General features: G+C 39.6%; 1 protein-coding gene across 1 annotated transcript in view; it reads right to left on the minus strand.

Annotated features, from left to right (window-relative positions):
• The window catches only part of LOC124544969 (serine/threonine-protein kinase SIK3-like), a 181,409-nt gene that overhangs the window by 56,117 nt on the left and 105,185 nt on the right, over positions 1 to 20,107 (minus strand). The window contains exons 13-14 of the mRNA XM_047123717.1: positions 12,921 to 13,051; positions 5,668 to 5,867 (exon numbers count right to left, since the gene is read on the minus strand). Coding sequence (XP_046979673.1) covers positions 5,668 to 5,867; positions 12,921 to 13,051 — 331 coding nt within the window. The remainder of the gene's footprint in view (positions 1 to 5,667; positions 5,868 to 12,920; positions 13,052 to 20,107) is intronic.

Raw genomic sequence — 20,107 nt, forward strand, 5'->3', positions numbered from 1 at the left:
ATCTACCCCTACTGCTACATTCGATGTCAAATCGTCTGGAGTTCTTTCAAATTCTGACTGTAGTACGGATCACCGAGTCTTCCTTATCAATTCCTGTTTCTTCTTCTATCATGTCCTCCCCTCATATAGGCCTTCAATGTACTCTTTCCACCGATCTGCTCATTCTTCTGTATTTAACAGTGGAATTCCCATTGCAGTCTTAATGTTACCACACTGGCGTTTAATTTCACCAAAAATTATTTTGATTTTTCTATATGCTAAGTTGATCCTTCAGACAATCATTTCTTTTTTGATTTCTTCACATTTTTCCTGCAGCCATTTCTCCTTGGCTGCCCTGTACTGCCCATTTATTTCATTCCTAGGTGATTTATACTGCTGAATTCCTGCCATTCTCAAAATATTTTTGTACTTCCTCCTTTTGTCAATCAACTGAAATATTTCTTCTGTTACCCACAGTTTCTTTGGAGTTATGTTCATTGTACATAGGTCTGATTGTGGAATATATGTGTGTGCAATTTTAAGGGATGTCTAGTCCTCTTCAAGTGAACTGCCAACCGTAATATTCCTCATTGCACATCTACACCTTAGTGAAAATCACGCATGTCTCATTCCTCAGTTCTTCAGTATCCCATTTTCTTCCACACTGATTCTGTATGAGTCTCCTTAACTTCCGTCTACTCTTCATCATTACTAAATTATGATCTCTGTCTGTATCTGCTCCAGGCTATGCCTTACAATCCAATATCTGATTTCAGAATCTGTGTCTAAACATGGTCTAATCCAGCTGGAAGCTTCCCATGTTTCTGGGCCTCTTCCCAGTATAACTCTCTCCCTTGTGGTTCTTGAAAAGAGTTTTTCATGTTACAATCTGAAATTTTTTGCAGAATTCCATAAGACTTTGTCCTCCGCCACGCCTAATGACTAACCCATATTCTCCCCTAACCCTTTCTACTATTCCTTCCCCCACATCTGCATTCCAACCCATCATGATTATAAGATTTTCATCTATATTTATAAACTGTATTACCCACTCAGTATCCTCATACACTTTATTTACCTCTTCATCTTTTGCTTGTAACATCAGCTTGCATACCAGAACTATTGTTGTCAACACTGGTTTGTTGTTAAATCTGATGAGAACAAACCTATCACTGAACAGTCCACAGTAGCTCACTCTCTGCCCTACTTCCTACTCATAACAAATCCTATTACCATCATACCATTTTCTGATGCTGTTGTTATCACCCTATATCTGTCTGACCAGAAATGCTCATGTTCTTCCCAGTCCACTTCACTAACCACCACTGACTTTACATTTCCTTTTTCAGAGTTCCTAACTTTCCTACCACATCCAGAATTCTGACATTCCATGCTCCAACTTGTACAATGTTATCCTAAAGTTGGTTATTGCAACTTTTTCTCATGGACACCTCCTCCTTGGGTGTCCCCTCCTGGAGATTTGAATGAGAGATTAATCCAGAATCTTTTGCCAATGGGAAACTCATCAAGACATTTTTTCAATTAAAGGCCACATGTCCTGTGGATACACATTATGTGCCTTTAATGCAATGGTTTCCACTGCCTTCTGAATCCTCATTCCATTTATCATTGCTGATTCTTCAGCCTTTTCAGGATAGTTTCCCGCCCCAAGGACAAGAGTGTGTCTTGAACTTCTGTTCGCTCCTCCGATCTCTTTCATGAGATTGTCAGCAGAGTGAGGGTGTCTTCCTATGTTGGAAGTCTTCGGCCACCATTCTGAGTCAAAATTTAAGCAGTGGTTGGGTTCTAACACAGGTCTGAGGACGTTCTGATTACTAGTCAAAGACACTACCTCTAGACCACAGGTACTATTCCTGCAATAGAATTAGATGGAAGAAGAGTCCCGCACAACCTCTCACAGCCAGCTGCTACAGCCCTGTTACAGACATCTCCTATCCCATCAGAGACACAGATACCCATGAAAGCATCAACATGATTTATTCACTAAATCTGCAACCACTCTGTTCCGCTCTACGAGGACACGAGAACAAACAAGCTGTCTTTCTGCAAGAATGGCCATCATCAAAATGTGGCCGAGAGGCAGCTGGACCAACCAGTTGCTGAACGTGCTGCCCAACATAATGTACTTCACTTCAAAGCCTCCTTCACAGCCTGTGCCATGGATCCTTCCTACCAACATAGGCATTTCTGAGCTGGGCAAGTGGGAACTCTCCCTAAAACATATCCTTCAGTTTCGTGATCCATCTGGCTCAGACCTCAGCTAGTCCTTGTTGTGCACCCCCTTCCCTGCTCCAATTTTGATGCTACATATGCCTTCTATTCCACCAGCACACCTATTAACCTTGTCTCCCCTCTCCCCTCCCCATCCATCAGCACAGCCTCCATCTCTGCACCTAGCAGCCCTATCTTGTGCCCAACACATCCCTGCTTGCTCTCACAGCAACAATATATCTTCCCCCACCCCTACCCTCCCATCACTCCCCTCCCCCTTATCAATTCACCCTCACGTCAGACACAGACGTAGGTGCAGACTGCAGTCGAGCCCATGCGGCCTCAGACAAAATCTGTGTGTGTGTGTGTGTTTTTCTGCTTCTGAAAAAGGACTACTTCATCCAAAAGCTAAAGTTTTAACAGTGTTTTCATTGTGTGTGCCTGCAACTCAATGTCTGCTCTGTGTTGTTCGTAGCTACCTATCCTTTTCATTTGTTGTTACTCCACCATGGAAATCGAAACAAACTGGATTTCTCATGCAGTTGGAGATTTCCTCAGACTATCAAAAGTGTTAATTTCAGATACATATTTTCTGATTTTTGCTGCCTCAGGAAACAATTCTGATAGAAACTTTTGGTATAACCCTTGTATACATTTCTTCCTTTAGTTCCTGCTGTGTAGTCCGAACAAGACAGCCTGGGCAAAAGCACCACAGGCACAAAGATGTGAGCTGGTGCCAGTGCCATAAAGACTTGTCACCTGCACAACTTCCACCAGTGAAACAGGTGGCGCTGAGGATGAAGATATCAACAGTGGCTCAGCCAATTGCTGGCCAAGTACAATCAGCCAATGACCAGACAACAACAGACAGAAGCCTACTCGGAAGATAGAAGAGCAGTCTCTCACCCACTTGGTTACAGATCATTGTCCACAGCTGACGTTGACAGGGAATGTCACTTAGTGAACTCTTAGAAGTGAGCAGTTGTAAATTGCATTTACTATGCACTGTGAAGTCTACCTACAATTATTTGCACTTAGCCAGTCAGGGCCTTTTTTTGTGTTATATCACATACAGTGTTGCAGACTTCAATATTCAACTAGCCACAAAGATAAGTAAACCTTTTTAACTCATTTATGTGACTTTGTTACTAATTTGATGGAGTGTTGCAGAGCCTTCATTCTCCTAGTTGTTACCTGACCCTTTGGGCATAACTGTGAAATAGAGGCAGGGAGAAATTTTAGTGGTGTACAGCACCAGAAGCCATTTCACAAACTCACAAAGTCTGTCTACTCTAACAACTGTGGCGACTCGGCCTCCACAGCAGTAACAATGAGGCCTTTACAAAACTGGCGATGAGGGTTTACAAAAGTTCCTCTTTATCTGTAAGAATTTTCATATGATAAAAGTAATTATTTTCACATTTATAAATCTCAAAATTTGATGTTTGTTTTCTCTGTTCACAGGCCTATTGAGAACTCTGCCCTCCATCAAGATTACTGCTTGGCAAGACTGTGTTCTCTCTTCAGTATCTAGGTGACATCCTGCAGAGCTGACATATGTGTTACTAACAAATAAACAAATGGGAGACCATAGCCTAACAGAAAGTACTTAACAGCAGAAGTAATAAAGGATTCTGGCTACCCCCCCCCCCCCCCCCCCAAATTCCCTTAATGGTGCAGGTACAAGACTGTAACAAAAACGCTAATATAGAAAGTGTTTATTGTTCTGACTAAAAGTAAGTTGATTTTTCAGTTTTTTGAAGATGAGAAATAGCAACCATACTAATAAAATGGGTTTTTCATCTTTTATTGTCTTAATTCTGTTTAAACAAAAGACAATATCCACAAGTAGACAGTATTTCTAAGCATACAAGGTCTTACAAAAATCGTGGTATAACAGTAGGAATTGTATATATATTGCTACTCACCACACAGAGAAAATGTTCAGTGACAGACAGGAATATTTAAAAGTAGACAGCTAGAAAATATCAGCATTTGGACGAAATCTTTATTTTCCCAAGCGATACTTTAAATGTGTCTGTCCACTCAATGCCCCCTCTACATGGTGAATGTCAATCTACACAATTCATATTGTTATTCTATTCAAAATTGTCAATTATTTTGAAAACATGGTGTGGTTGCTAAGCATCTGACAAAAACAACACTAGCATGTTAACATACACACATAACTGGAGTGAAATAAATATTATGAATTACATATCACTGCTACCAACTAAAAGCAGGATTTGGAACAATAAAAGCATGTCTTGCTATTGAAATACAGTACAGCCGTGTAGCCAAGTCTGAAAACAAGCTAACAGCAAACAGTACCACATGACTCGTAATCTGCGTGATTAATGTTAGTTATCAAAGAACTAATTCTTCTGTATGATTCTGGCATAGGACAATAACAGAAAGTAACACACATTCAGTGACAGTTGGTGACTCTCATTAACATAACAAAAATCTCTTAAGCAAGCTGTTCCTGTGTAATCATGATAAAAAAAGCACCAACTGTGGAAGAAGGAAAACATACCTCATAAATAGTATGAAGGCTTTCACGGTTACATCCCGGAAGGTTTACCAGAAGATATCCCTCATAAAATTTATTACAGTCACAAAAAGGTAATGGTGCCACAGAAATGAAATAGCCAGTTCACCTAAAATAGCACCAATGCAAATTTCAGCTTGATTAAAATCAGTTGATGAACCATAGTCTACAATAAAAATTTTAACAGCTGTACTCAACTGTTATAAATGGCTGATTGGACACCCAATGGAATGGTATGGTAAGCTTGTACTCTGATATGCGGCTTGGAGCCAATCACCATCATGTGTGTGAGTGCCCATCTACCCGCTTTTGTGTGCGCGCGTGCACACACACACACACACACACACACACACACACACACACACACCTCCCAAGCATCTCACTCACTGGTATTGTGTATTGGGGTATTGACTCATAAGGAATCTCATAACTCCATCTATCTTACATATGATAACGGCGGTACCTTACTTTCTTTTCTCTCTCTGTAAACACAACAGCAAATTTCTGCCACACAACTATTCTACAACTGTAAGTCATGCTTCGAAGTGCTTGTGTTTAAGAATACAAATACACAACACACACATATTCAGGCAGAATTAACTTCTGTTTGCACACAGCTGCTGCCTGCCCCAGTAGTTGTAGAATGTGCTACCTCAATCCAATTTGTACCACAGGAGTGTATCTCTGACACTAGTGGACAAATACGCACTCTGGTTCCCAAAATTTAAGACAGTTTCATATCACACATTTTTCAGCAAAATTACAGCAAAACAAAAATGGTAAATGTTGGTGCATGCTACTACAGTGCAGAGCACAGTGTCAATTTACAATAGTAAATCAAATGGGCAACACAGTCCAGACAAAGAACAGCCACCAACTCTCAGCTGCTGGTACACGATACTGACCTGGGGGGCGCTCCGTGACCGTAGGGAGGCCAGTACGGCGCGTGCGCATCTTGCGCTGTGCCTCCTGCACCTCCTCGGAGCTCGCCATGGCCAGCGTGTGCCGCTTCGCCTTGCCGCGCCACTCCATGTACCTGTGGGCATCGCTGCACCTCAGCACACTAGCAGCTGCCTCCAGCTCGTGCTGCTGCCCGGCCGACCAGCTTCACGGGGACAGACAAGGTTTACACAGTTGGCAGGTGGTACAAGTGCAGTGCAGTGCAGTGCAGTGCATAACTGAGCTTTGGTTTGCTGTCCTCAGTAAATTGTGTGCAGTGCATAAACAACTTAGACAACTAAACAGAGCAATAATGCAAGCCACATTACACGAGACGGACAGTGCTCGACATCAGATACACGTACGCATCTATGTGCAGCTATGTTAATGTGTGTGTAAAACGTGTATCAGTAATTAACTACACTGCTGAGAATCAAAATACACATGTAAGGATTGTCAAATTCCACTTAATATCACTCATTGTATCAAAATATCTCATACAAAATTAATTTTTTGAGCATGTATAATAAACAGAAAAATTTTGCAATATATGTGATGTACAAACAAGCACTAATCCCTTCAAACAATTAGAAAATAAGAAGGAAGCCAACAGAAAAATTGCACAATAAGCAATGCAAACAACCTGTGGCAAGCGGAAGTGTTCGGTATTCGGCAGTACACGTTCACGACACTCGTGCAGCACCGCAGTAATGTCTGCTGCACCTGGCACTCCTTGAATGAAACTGGTGTCAAAATCCGACAATGCCTACATATAAAGCTAGTGCTCAGGCCTTGCAACAGTTTGAAATCTTGTCAAGGTCTGACTGGATATTTCTGAGGTCCCCTCTGTCCCAAATTATGTTCTGGCAGTGGAAAAATGTGTCATTATCTCAGTTAGTGTATCGTGTTTTGCCTGTGGAGAAATTCTCAGTCAGATCAGAAATAAAGCTATGTATCCCATGAGAACAAATCATTTTTATTTACTATTATAATAGTCCTAAGTCACTGTATATTATAACAAAAATTGATTGACATAATATTAATGTGCCTACACAGGACATTACAGGAATCACTTTTCTGAGAGCTATGAATAAGTTGCAGGCATAACCTCCTAAATGTTTCTTAACTCTTGGATTATTTAGAATCATTAATAACTGACACACACTACCAACTTTGCAGTTACAGCTAAAGATATCAAAACAAAGCATTAATTACAAAAAATAGGATAGATAGAACATAACATAAAAATAAATACATCAGTACATTTTGTAATGAGTGGTGATTTTAAAGGGAATGGCAGTCAACGTTTATGACATGAAAATAAACAAAATTCTTCATCGGCAGCAAAGGCAAATATTTTCAAAAATATGTAAACATTTTTAATCTGGTGTGTTTAAGATTTGTGGAATTAATAAATGCTTCACTAGAATTAAACTTAAGTTACAGGATATTCAAACCACTCATATTAAAATGAGATACATTAACTGTAACATAATGAAGCTTGTAGAGGAAATGAACTTTTTAAACCGATCATTTGTTTAACAAATTATTTCTTATTACATAAAAAGTGAACTAAACATTTATCAGTTTCCCATTACAGCAAAATAAAGGGAGCTCCTTTTCAAAATTCTTTGTTTTTGTGATTCAATATTTTTTGAAAATTACTTAGTACTGCTCATACAGTGTCCTTTTTATCAAGAGACACAACAACCAGTCACATCCATTATTGCAAACTTAAACAATGATCAAAATTAGAGTTGATGACAGGGCCTTCATTGCCATATTCTCCATGCGACTCAACTGCTGTTAATAAGAAGTTAAAATGAAAGCATTTAGGTCACACTTGTTTAAAATTTCAAAGTAAGTTTGACTACAGAGAAGTGTCTGTATTTGACACTGGGAACTTTCTTCTCCTTCCACAGCCACTGTCTGTAGATGCTTTCACAGATTCAGATCCAAAACCGATTATCTGGGTGGTGGCAGTTGGTATGGGAAACTAGCACAGTGCCTATTACAGAGAAGACAACTTATGAAAGAAAAATTAGGAATAAAGAGGATGCTCTGGAGTCACATATCTCAAAATACACTGGTTATGCTCATCCAATAGAAGTTAGCAAAGCAATGCTTAAGGACAAAAATATGTACAGAACAGAACAGACATCCCCCTACGATCTGCCCACATTTACTCTTCTCATATTTCACTAGATTGTCTAAGGTGAATATCAGGAATGCTTCTTTAGAAAGGATGCAGCTGGTATCTCGCTCCAACCATGCAGTTCCCTCTCATAACACTGACCTCAATAGGACATTCAACCTTAATATTCCTCTACCCTTCTATGTGTTTTGTATTCTGATGAGGGGGCAGCTGAAAATTTAAGAAGCTGATGTTGTTTAAAACCTTTGTAGCTCATCCACACTCCAACTTAAATTAATAGAGATTTGTCTTTCATGGAGTAATGACTCCGATGCAAGAGAATAAACGTGCACCAACGGGGTAGAGGGTTTGGGAGTTGTACTCCAAAGTGTCAGGGTGTTCTGAACACAGGCAGCGACCACAGGTCAGAATGCTGCTCAGAGCACCAGAAGGAGGCACCAGACTCACTACCAAAACATGTGGTGTCAGCTTGATTAGAAACCAAAAAAATATATTGTCGAGAAAACATCAGATGTCAGATTCCTTCATTTTCTTATTTGTTAACTTCAAAGGCAAGTGAGTAAAGCAGATAACTCAGCCACATAAAACTGTATTAGGGAACACTTTGGCAAAAATTCAGTTCAAATAATTCTGAGTTTTCCGTGTTTTCATCTTTCTTTTCTTAATGTAAGGAAACCAACAAAATTTCACAAGAGACTTCACAAAGCTAATGTGTCAGATCTGTGTCGTGCTTGTTTCACATTTAGTACGGGATATGAGGATGCAGAAGGCAATGGAAACCACTGCATTAAAGACACATAACGTGTATCCACAGGACATGTGGCCTGTAATTGAAGAAGTGTCATGATGATCTCTCCATTGGCAAAATATTCCGGTATAGTCCCCCATTCGGATCTCCAGGAGGGGAGAAAAATATTGAATAATCAACGAAAGGATAACGTTCTATGAGTCGGGGCGTGGAATGTCAGAAGCTTGAACATGGTAGGGAAACTAGAAAATCTGAAAAGGGAAATGCAAAGGCTCAATCTAGATATAGTAGGGGTCAGTGAAGTGAAGTGGAAGGAAGACAAGGATTTCTGGTCAGATGAGTATCAGGTAATATCAACAGCAGCAGAAAATGGTATAACAGGTGTAGGATTCGTTATGAATAGGAAGGTAGGGCAGAGGGTGTGTTACTGTGAACAGTTCAGTGACCGGGTTGTTCTAATCAGAATCGACAGCAGACCAACACTGACAACGATAGTTCAGGTATACATGCCAAAGTCGCAAGCTGAAGATGAACAGATAGAGAAAGTGTATGAGGATATTGAAAGGGTAATGCAGTATGTAAAGGGGGACGAAAATCTAATAGTCATGGGAGACTGGAATGCAGTTGTAGGTGAAGGAGTAGAAGAAAAGGTTACAGGAGAATATGGGTTTGGGACGAGGAATGAAAGAGGAGAAAGACTAATTGAGTTCTGTAACAAGTTTCAGCTAGTAATAGCGAATACCCTGTTCAAGAATCACAAGAGGAGGAGGTATACTTGGAAAAGGCCAGGAGATACGGGAAGATTTCAATTAGATTACATCACGGTCAGACAGAGATTCCGAAATCAGATACTGGACTGTAAGGCATACCCAGGAGCAGATATAGACTCAGATCACAATATAGTAGTGATGAAGAGTAGGCTGAAGTTCAAGACATTAGTCAGGAAGAATCAATACGCAAAGGAGTGGGACACAGAAGTACTAAGGAATGACGAGATACATTTGAAGTTCTCTAACGCTATAGATACAGCAATAAGGAATAGTGCAGTAGGCAGTACAGTTGAAGAGGAAAGGACTTCTCTAAAAAGTGCCATCACAGAAGTTGGGAAGGAAAACATAGGTACAAAGAAGGTAGCTGCGAAAAAACCATGGGTAACAGAAGAAATACTTCAGTTGATTGATGAAAGGAGGAAGTACAAACGTGTTCCGGGAAAATCAGGAATACAGAAATACAAGTCGGTGAGGAATGAAATAAATAGGAATTGCAGGGAAGCTAAGACGAAATGGCAGCAGGAAAAGTGTGAAGACATCGAAAAAGAGATGATTGTCAGAAGGACAGACTCAGCATACAGGAAAGTCAAAAAAACAACCTTTGGTGACATTAAAAGCAACGGTGGTAACATTAAGAGTGCAACGGGAATTCCACTGTTAAATGCAGAGGAGAGAGCAGATAGGTGGAAAGAATACATTGAAAGCCTCTATGAGGGTGAAGATTTGTCTGACGTGATAGAAGAAGAAACAGGAGTTGATTTAGAAGAGATAGGGGATCCAGTATTGGAATCGGAATTTAAAAGAGCTTTGGAGGACTTTTTTTAACGGTCAAATAAGGCAGAAGGGATAGATAACATTCCATCAGAATTTCTAAAATCATTGGGGGAAGTGGCAACAAAACGACTATTCACGTTGGTGTGTAGAATATATCAGTCTGGCGACATACCATCTGACTTTCGGAAAAGCATCTTCCACACAATTCCGAAGATGGCAAGAGCTGACAAGTGCGAGAATTATCGCACAATCAGCTTAACAGCTCATGCATCGAAGCTGCTTACAAGAATAATGTACAGAAGAATGGAAAAGAAAATTGAGAATGCGCTAGGTGATGATCAGTTTGGCTTTAGGAAAAGTAAAGGTACGAGAGAGGCAATTCTGATGTTACGGCTAATAATGGAAGCAAGGCTAAAGAAAAATCAAGACACTTTCATAGGATTTGTCGACCTGGAAAAAGCATTCGACAATATAAAATGGTGCAAGCTGTTCAAGATTCTGAAAAAAGTAGGGGTAAGCTATAGGGAGAGATGGGTCATATACAATATGTACAACAACCAAGAGGGAATAATAAGAGTCGACGATCAAGAACGAAGTGCTCGTATTAAGAAGGGTGTAAGACAAGGCTGTAGCCTTTCGCCCTTACTCTTCAATCTGTACATCGAGGAAGCAATGGTGGAAATAAAAGAAAGGTTCAGGAGTGGAATTAAAATACAAGGTGAAAGAATATCAATGATACGATTCGCTGATGACATTGCTATCCTGACTGTAAGTGAAGAAGAATTAAATGATCTGCTGAACGGAATGAAGAGTCTAATGAGTACACAGTATGGTTTGAGAGTAAATCGGAGAAAGACATAGGTAATGAGAAGTAGTAGCAATGAGAACAGCGAGAAACTTAACATCAGGATTGATGGTCACGAAGTCAATGAAGTTAAGGAATTCTGCTACCTAGGCAGTAAAATAACCAATGATGGACGGAGCAAGGAGGACATCAAAAGCAGACTCGCTATGGCAAAAAAGGCATTTCTGGCCAAGAGAAGTCTACTAATATCAAATACCGGCCTTAATTTGAAGAAGAAATTTCTGAGGCTGTACGTCTGGAGTACAGCATTGTATGGTAGTGAAACATGGACTTTGGGAAAACCGGAACAGAAGAGAATCAAAGCATTTGAGATGTGGTGCTATAGACGAATGTTGAAAATTAGGTGGACTGATAAGGTAAGGAATGAGGAGGTTCTATGCAGAATCGGAGAGGAAAGGAATATGTGGAAAACACTGATAAGGAGAAGGGACAGGATGATAGGACATCTGCTAAGACATGAGGGAATGACTTCCATGGTACTAGAGGGAGCTGTAGAGGGCAAAAACTGTAGAGGAAGACAGAGATTGGAATACGTCAAGCAAATAATTGAGGACGTACATTGCAAGTGCCACTCTGAGATGAAAAGGTTAGCACAGGAAAGGAATTAGTGGTGGGCCACATCAAACCAGTCAGTAGACTGATGACAAAAAAAAAAGGGATATTTGCATCACAAATACGGCATTTAATCACATGCCATATTTCCTACTAATGTGTCAGATCCGTGTCCTGCTTGTTTCACATTTAGTAGGGGATACTTGGAAATATGGAATATTTGCAAATATTGGCATTATATGGGCCATTCACAAATATTTGCATCACAAACATGGCATTTAATCACATGCAAATTTTCTAACTGATATACTTGATAATGAAATGTAGTCAAATTAAGTCTGGTGATGCTGAGGGAATTAGATTAGGAAATGAGACACTTAAAGTAGTAAAGGAGTTTTGCTATTTGGGGAGCAAAATAACTGATGATGGTCGAAGTAGAGAGGATATCAAATGTAGACTGGCAATGGCAAGGAAAGCATTTCTGAAGAAGAGAAATTTGTTAATATCGAGTATTGATTTAAGTGTCAGGGAGTCGTTTCTGAAAGTATTTGTATGGAGCGTAGCCATGTATGGAAGTGAAACATGGAGATAACTAGTTTGGACAAGAAGAGAATAGAAGCTTTCGAAATGTGGTGCTACAGAAGAATGCTGAAGATTAGATGGGTAGATCATATAACTAATGAGGAGGTATTGAATAGGATTGGGGAGAAGAGAAGTTTGTGGCACAACTTAACTAGAAGAAGGGACTGGTGGGTAGGACATGTTCTGAGGCATCAAGGGATCACCAATTTAGTATTGGAGGGCAGCGTGGAGGGTGAAAATCGTAGAGGGAGACCAAGAGATGAATACACTAAGCAGATTCAGAAGGATGTAGGTTGCAGTAGGTACTGGGAGATGAAGCAGCTTGCACAGGATAGAGTAGCATGGAGAGCTGCATCAAACCAGTCTCAGGACTGAAGACCACAACAACAACAACATACTTGATTATTTGGTGAGAGGCTAATATTCATTTCCATCAACTCCTCAGGCAGTTGCAAGCACTCAGGACTGAAGACCACAACAACAACAACAACATACTTGATTATTTGGTGAGAGGCTAATACTGTTACATCCACACCTTTTTAGCTGTTCCATACTAAACTTTGTATGCACTGTCAATTTATAAACCTTTCAGGTTTCCATAAATGCTTGTATTCTTATCACTGAAAATATGAGCAAAGCTCAGGAGATGAAAAACAAGCACACACACACACACACACACACACACACACACACACACACACACATGGAGGGAGGGACATAGTAATTCACAGTGCAGAGTATTTTCCCCGACAACAACAGTAACAACAACTGACCTCGCCACATCATGTGCGTCAGGCAGGTCCTCAGTGGGAAGACTGTCCGACATATGGATGCCCTCCGGGCTGCCATTAGCAGCAGCAATGGGCTGTGAACGCTGGGAGAGAGTAGGACTTCCTGGCTGCAGCTGAAACAGAAATGTATTATGGAGTTGCAAAATTTAAAAGGCAGATGCATAACTGGAACATTACTTCCTATTAAACATTAATTATCAAGCAGCTCAGTTTTTATGGAAAGCATCAGCAAATATTAACACCATTCTGAAATGAACAAAATGTGTCAGATCCACTGTCCCAGCTCCTTCCCTCAAAGTCAGTGCCCATGGAAGGCATTGAAATAAACCATTATGGGTTAACTGAAGGGCTAACCTCAAGTTGCATTGAGTCTGCTGGAAACTGAAACAAAAGATGTCATCTTCATAAATTCTGATGACAGAATTACATAAAATTAGTATGATTTGACAAGAGCACTCAAAATTGCATATTTACTGCCAGAAAATTTCTTGGCATGTGCGATTTTATAATGACTTTAAAACAATATTCTTAGCACTGAAAAGTTGAACAAAGCTCAGGTGAGTAAGCAGATTTATGAACATGGCAGCTAGGGTAAAAATTTAAGCACATGCGGAAAAAAAAAGAGAGGGGAACTGAATGTGCTAAAATGTCTGCACAATAGTTCAACACTAATGTGAAAGTGCACAAATGTGAAGCGCTATAGCAGCAAGGAAAAAGTTCAAAATCAAAAACACTGTGAAAGTAACTTAAGTTTTCCGCACAAAAACGTCTTTCAAGTACTTTCGACCACAGGGTCTGGGTCTGTAGTACGCAGTTCTCACAAACCGTATAAAAAGAAAAGGGACTGTGTGAACAAGGGAGGACAAGAACATTTATTGGTACAATAAACAAGAAATCAAGCACAAATGTGGTCAATGCAAATTCGCTGACCGAAAGTTGTGCTGAAGTGTTTAGTACAACAATATAAAATGATTTCCAAACTATGAACTGAAACAGTGGTAAACTTTTTGATCTTTCAGACAGCCTTAGTCGTGAACTTGCAAATAAACTAAAACGAAAAAAGACTAATACAAATTCATGTGAAATAGTGAAACCAGAAGATGACTGCATCTGCAGAGTTGAAAAATCTACACAAAAAAAGACTTTGTTGTGCTTCTGGAAGGCTCAAATGACATCTACTAAAATGAAATGGCGAGTGTTACATGTGATCTTAAACAGTGTCTGAAAAAACTCACACGCACAAATGTCGTGATCGTGAATATTCCACATCACCATGATCTTCCGAGACAGTTGTGTGTTCAAACAACATAATATTTATTTTCTAGGTCATTTTTAGTTTGACTTTCAAGCAGAATAATGGTACCATAAGCAAAAAGAGTAAATTTACACTCTGTGCCTGTACAAAGTGGGAGATCGTTGATGAAGATAAGAAAAAACCAAGGTCCCAAAATGGACCCTTGAGGCACTCCACACTTTAATGTGCCCCAATCAGATGAGAAAGCACTGTCATCAACACCATTAATTATCACCTTCTGTTTTCTGTTTTGCACATACGATTCAATCCACCTACCAATGCTACCTCTCAAGCCATAAGAATTAGCCTTCTGTAAGTGAATGTTGTGGTCTACACAGTCAAAGGCCTTTGAAAAGTCACAGAAGATTCCAATAGATGACATTTTATTATTTACTAACTCTAAAATTTCATTTGTGAGAGAAAAATAGCCTGCTCAGTTGATCTACCTTTCTGGAAACCAAACTGGTTTCTGTTGAGTATGCTGTGGATCTTAAACATTAGTTTCTCCAACGCTTTTGAGAAACTACTTAGTAGTGATACTGGATGATAGATAAATTGGTTTTGTCACCCTTCTTGAAAAGTGGTTTCACAATTGCAAGCTTTAATCTCTCTGGGACAGCACCTTGCTGCATAGACTCCTTAAAAATGTGAGACAGGACTTGACATATGTGGTCACTACAATGCTTTACAATTTTAAGTGAAATGTTGTCAAAATCTGTGTAATTTTTATTTTTTAAGGCCTTGATGGTATTTTTAAATTCAGTAATAGTGACAGGGGCCATACAAATTGAGTCATATGTGTAGGGACTAGCTCTTTGTAATAAACGCATAGCAGCATTTAAGCAGTTAAGAAGTGATTGTTTAATATGTTGGATAACGTTACAGGATTCTGAATAATCTCATCATTACATCTTAACTCTACGGTATTAACATTCTTGTTACTCTTGCCACACTCTCTCTTTACAACATTCCAAACTGTTTTTATTTTGTTCTTATATTTATCAATTTCAGACTTAATATACAAGCTCCTGGATTTGTTTATCACCCTTTTAAAAATTTTACAATATAGTTTATAATGAGACCTTTCAAGTGGATCATTTGATACTCTTAGTGAGGCATGTAGCTCCCTCTTATTCCTACAAGAAATTTTAATACCTTCAGTAATCCAAGGCTTACTGGAGGAAACCTCATTTTTCTTTCTGACAGTTTTTTTTTAGAAAAGCCATTTCAAATATAGAAGTAAATTCATTTAAAAAAGGTTAAATTTAACATTAACATCTGATGTACTATACACTGGGTCCCAATCCATTTGTGCCAAATGGTAATTAAAGGCAGACATAGTTTCGGTGTTTATATGTCTATAGGACCTATAGGTGTGGGAGACTTTGTTGCACAGACTAATGTTATTGATTTTAACAAGCTGTCCATCATGGTCGGACAGGCCATAAATTACTTTGCTTGCACTAGCACTGTTGACTCTACTCTTTTCAATGAAAATATTATCTAAAAGGCTCTCACACTTTTGTGTAACTCTAGTGGGCCAGTTAACCATAGCAGCCAATTAGTAAGAATTCATTAAATGGTCTAGGTCAGCCTTAAGACAGTAATCAGTTAAGTAGTTGATATCAAAGTCACCTGCAACTATTAAATTTCTGGTTTCGGAGAACAGTTTGGCAAAAAGAGATTCTAAGCTATTCATAAAGATGCAAAACTTCCCTGCTGGAGCTCTGTAAATTGCAAGCACAGTAAGTAACATGTGCTCTGCAGTAATTTCAGTCACACAAACTTCAAAATGTTGATCTACATAGTATTTACTTAAATCCAAAGGTTTATAAATGACTTTACTGTCTATAAAATGTTATGTATTTACCTTTCTCCCAGTGATGACATGGATATTTCCGTAGCAAAATTTATCCAAGAATTGGGCATGGTTTCTAATACTAAGGGCAAAATTATCATGTTTGGAGATTGAAACATCAACAGAGTGAACCCAGATGGTATCTGCAATGCACTCTTTTTAATATTATATACAGCTACAGAATTTCACCATTGACTGATACTGTCACAAGGGTAACTATGCATTCAGGGTCAATCACTGGCCATATACTAACTGACAGAGAAAAAATGCAGCTATATTGATGAAGATAACCTCTACCTTTCACATCATTCCAGTCAGATCTTAAAATTACAGATAGCTGTAGAAAAAAAACTAAAATGTTCACAACATAAGCGTTTTCTCTACACCAAAAAATTTGTCACACAGACAAAGAATGAAATGTGGAAAGAAGTGTAAGTGGAGACTGCTATGGATGGGAAGTTTTCAAAGTTTCTATCAGCATCTAAATTCAGATTTGAAAAAGTGTTCACAAAAGTACTAAGAGTCATTAAAGCACAAAACAAAAATAACTGTGTGATCACTGGGATATTGAAATCCTCTGTAACCCTTGAGCGTCTCAGTAGCATAAAAAAGAACCAATCTGATCCTGCATTTCAAAACTACCACTACACATGCAAAAAAATAGGAGGGTTGTGCAGAAAGTAATTCACTGCATTTTTTTTTCTCAGCCAAAAACATTGCTATGACTTCAAAACATTATGTATGTATTATCTGAAGTCACCTGAGTGAGCGCACCTAGTTTCCGTCCCTTCCGATAGATAGTGTAGCTGCAGGACAGTTTCAAAAATGGCGCCTGTAGGTGAAGTACGTTACAAGAAATGTGCCATCATTGAATTTCTCACTGCAGAGAAAGAAATTGTGGGAACATTCATAAACACTTGTGCAAAATCTATGGAGCATCTGCTGTTGACAAAAGTGCAGTTAGTCACTGAGTGTGGAGGGTGAGGTCATCAGAAGGCAGTTTGGCGGAGGTCCACAATTTGCAGTGGTCGGGAAGATCATCCACGGCTGTCACACCTGACATGTTGCAGCAAGCTGATGTTGTCATTCGCGAGGACAGACACATTACAACTCAGCAGTTGGTGCTGCATCTGTCAATCAGCAAAGGAAGTGTCGGTGCAATTATCCACATTCTTGGATATTCAAAAGTGTGTGCAAGATGAGTCCCATGGTGTCTCATGGTGGATCACAAATCGTGCAGAACAAACATTTGTCTTGATTTGATGCAACATTTTGAAGCTGAGGGGGAGGACTTCTTGTCACAGATTGTGATAGGTGATGAAACCTGGGTTCATCATTTTGAGCCTGAAACAAAATGACAGTAGATGGAATGGCATCATTCCCACTCCCCACAGAAGAAAAAATTCAAAGCAACTGCTTCTGCCAGTAAGGTCATGATCACCGCGTTCTGGGATTGTGAAGGTGTGATTCTCATTGACATAATGCCAAGAGGCAGTACCATTAATGAAGAAGCATACGTCAACACATTAACAAAACTCAAGTTGCACTTCAGGCAACTTTGGCGCCACAGCAACCCAGGAGATGTTTTTGCTGCAACACAATAATGTTTGGCCCCACACAAGTCTGAGCACTGCTGAACACATCGCAAAACAGGCCACCCTACAGCCCTGACTTAGCCCCCTCAGGTTTCCACTTGTTTGGGCCGTTATAGGATGCCATTTGTGGAAGACATTTTGAGCATAATGAGTAGGTGATTCACATAGTGAAGCACTGGCTCTACCACCAGGACAAGGATTGGCACCAACAGGGTATACACACATGCTTCTTTCACGCTGGTGAAAGGCCACAGAACTGGATGGAGATCATGTGGCAAAATAAGGTGTGCAGCTAAAACACCATTCTTTTGTGTGTGTAATTCTCATTAAGTTCAATAAAGAATTGTTGAAGAAGAAGAATGCAGTGCATTACTTTCTGGGCTACCCTCATATAAAGGAAAGTGTTAGTAGCAGAAAAAAAGAGCCCCAAAGTGATAATGTTGAAGAAAAGGTAGAAAACAAAGTAAAATCAGCTTAGAATGTCACCAAACAGGAGCCAAATAGAAGAAAGACAAACAAGTAAATAATCAATTTTAGCGTAATGGTACCATGATACATGATCCCAAAAAACTGTCAAACTTTGCTAATCAATACGTAAGCATCATAGCTTCTAAGCTACGACAGAAATTTGATGAAATATACTCTGTACCTACTGTTTCAAACACAATGACACTAAAGTAGTAGTAGTAGTAAGAAATGTTGTTCAGAACAAAAAGTAAATAAATAAAACTTCAGTAGGTATAGATAAAGTGTCTGTGTGCTTTCTGAAGGAGTGTATAAATAATACCAAATTTTCAATCATTATAAATGAATCATTCACCACAGTAGGTATAGACAAAGTACCTGTGTACCTGCTGAAGGACTGTATAAATAATACCAAAGTTTCAAACATTATAAATGAATCATTCACCACAGGTTGCTTCCCAGAGAAATTAAAGCAGGGCTAGATCCTGCCCCTCCATAAGGAAGGTGATTCGGAAAATATAGGGCCATCTCTTTACTGTCATCATTCTCAAAAGCAAGGAAACCATAATGAAATTCAGAATCTTCTGTGTAAAGAACAATTTGCTTTCAGACCTGGTGAAAGCACACATTAACCTACAGCTCAATTTACAAAGCACTTGACAAAGGTGATCACATAACAGGCATCTTCCTTGACTTTACCAAAGCCTTTGACACAGCAGACCAAACAATTCCACTAAATAAATGGGACACACTATGTATAAGGAGGGTAGCAAATAAGTGGTTTCAGTCATACCTTAAAAACGGAGTGTAATGGGTAGGTATCTCTCAAACAAACTCCTATCACACTGTTAAACACCTTTCTAGCCCAGAACACACTTATATTTGAGTCCCCAAGGAAGAATGCTTGACCCACAACTCTTTCTGATATATATCTATTTACTTACAGGATGTATATATAGCCACAGAAATCGCACAAATTTCTTTTTGTTTTTCTTTTTTTTTTATGTTTGAAATTTCATATATGTATTGTTTTCCCCAGAGTGTCAAACATAGTGAAACAGCACTGCCTGATGAAACAGTAACATTCCAATCACACAGGCATTGTCTAGTCCAGCCTGGATCTTCCCCTCCATCACTAGATTTCCTGAACTGTGCAAATGGGAGTTATCCTACACATTCTCCACTCCTGAAATCGTCCTGGCCTCAAACTATGGCAACCTACTGTCCCCATACCCTCCACACCCAACTGTTTCTGCTCACTCTGTACCGTCACCTCCTCACAATTCCCCCCCTCCCCCCCCCCCCCCCCCCAAATCCCCTCACACTCATTGAGTGCTGCTCTCTGCCAGTGCATCCATCTGTCTTTTCCCCTTATCTGCTCCTCTCCTTTCCGTTACCCATTTCCCTTCCCCTCCCTCCCTCCCCTACAGTCTCCTGATGCTGTGCATTTCAGCCCTGTTCTGCCACCTCTAGTTCCTGCACACTCCGCCAGATAGTGCCGAATCCTCTTCCCCTACCTCCTACTATCTGTCCTCCCTCCCCACCCTGCTCCGGATTGTTGCTCCTGTTGAACTTGTTTGTTCTGCAATCTGGCTGGAGTGGCCAGAGGTATCAGTCATGTGTGTGAGGTGTGCTCACATGTAAATGTGTGTGCACTTCTCTTTTCCAAAAATTATCCATAAGAAAAGTGTTTTTATACTGTCAAGGATTACCTGAAGTATGTAAGTATTGGTGACAATTATGCTAATGATTAACTGCTGTCATTAAGAGGAATTTTACATCAGAAAAATGTGCCTTTTGTGTGGACTGAAGACTGTCAAGATGCATTTCAGAAACTCAAAAATGCTTTGCCCAGTGACATATGTTTAGTGTATTTTGACCCTGCCAAGCCAGTAATTTTGGAAGTTGATACTTCTTCTACGGAATCAGCACTGTAGTTTCGCACAGGATTGGTGCA

This window comes from Schistocerca americana, chromosome 8 (assembly GCF_021461395.2).
Source record: "Schistocerca americana isolate TAMUIC-IGC-003095 chromosome 8, iqSchAmer2.1, whole genome shotgun sequence".
Taxonomy (NCBI): domain Eukaryota; kingdom Metazoa; phylum Arthropoda; class Insecta; order Orthoptera; family Acrididae; genus Schistocerca; species Schistocerca americana.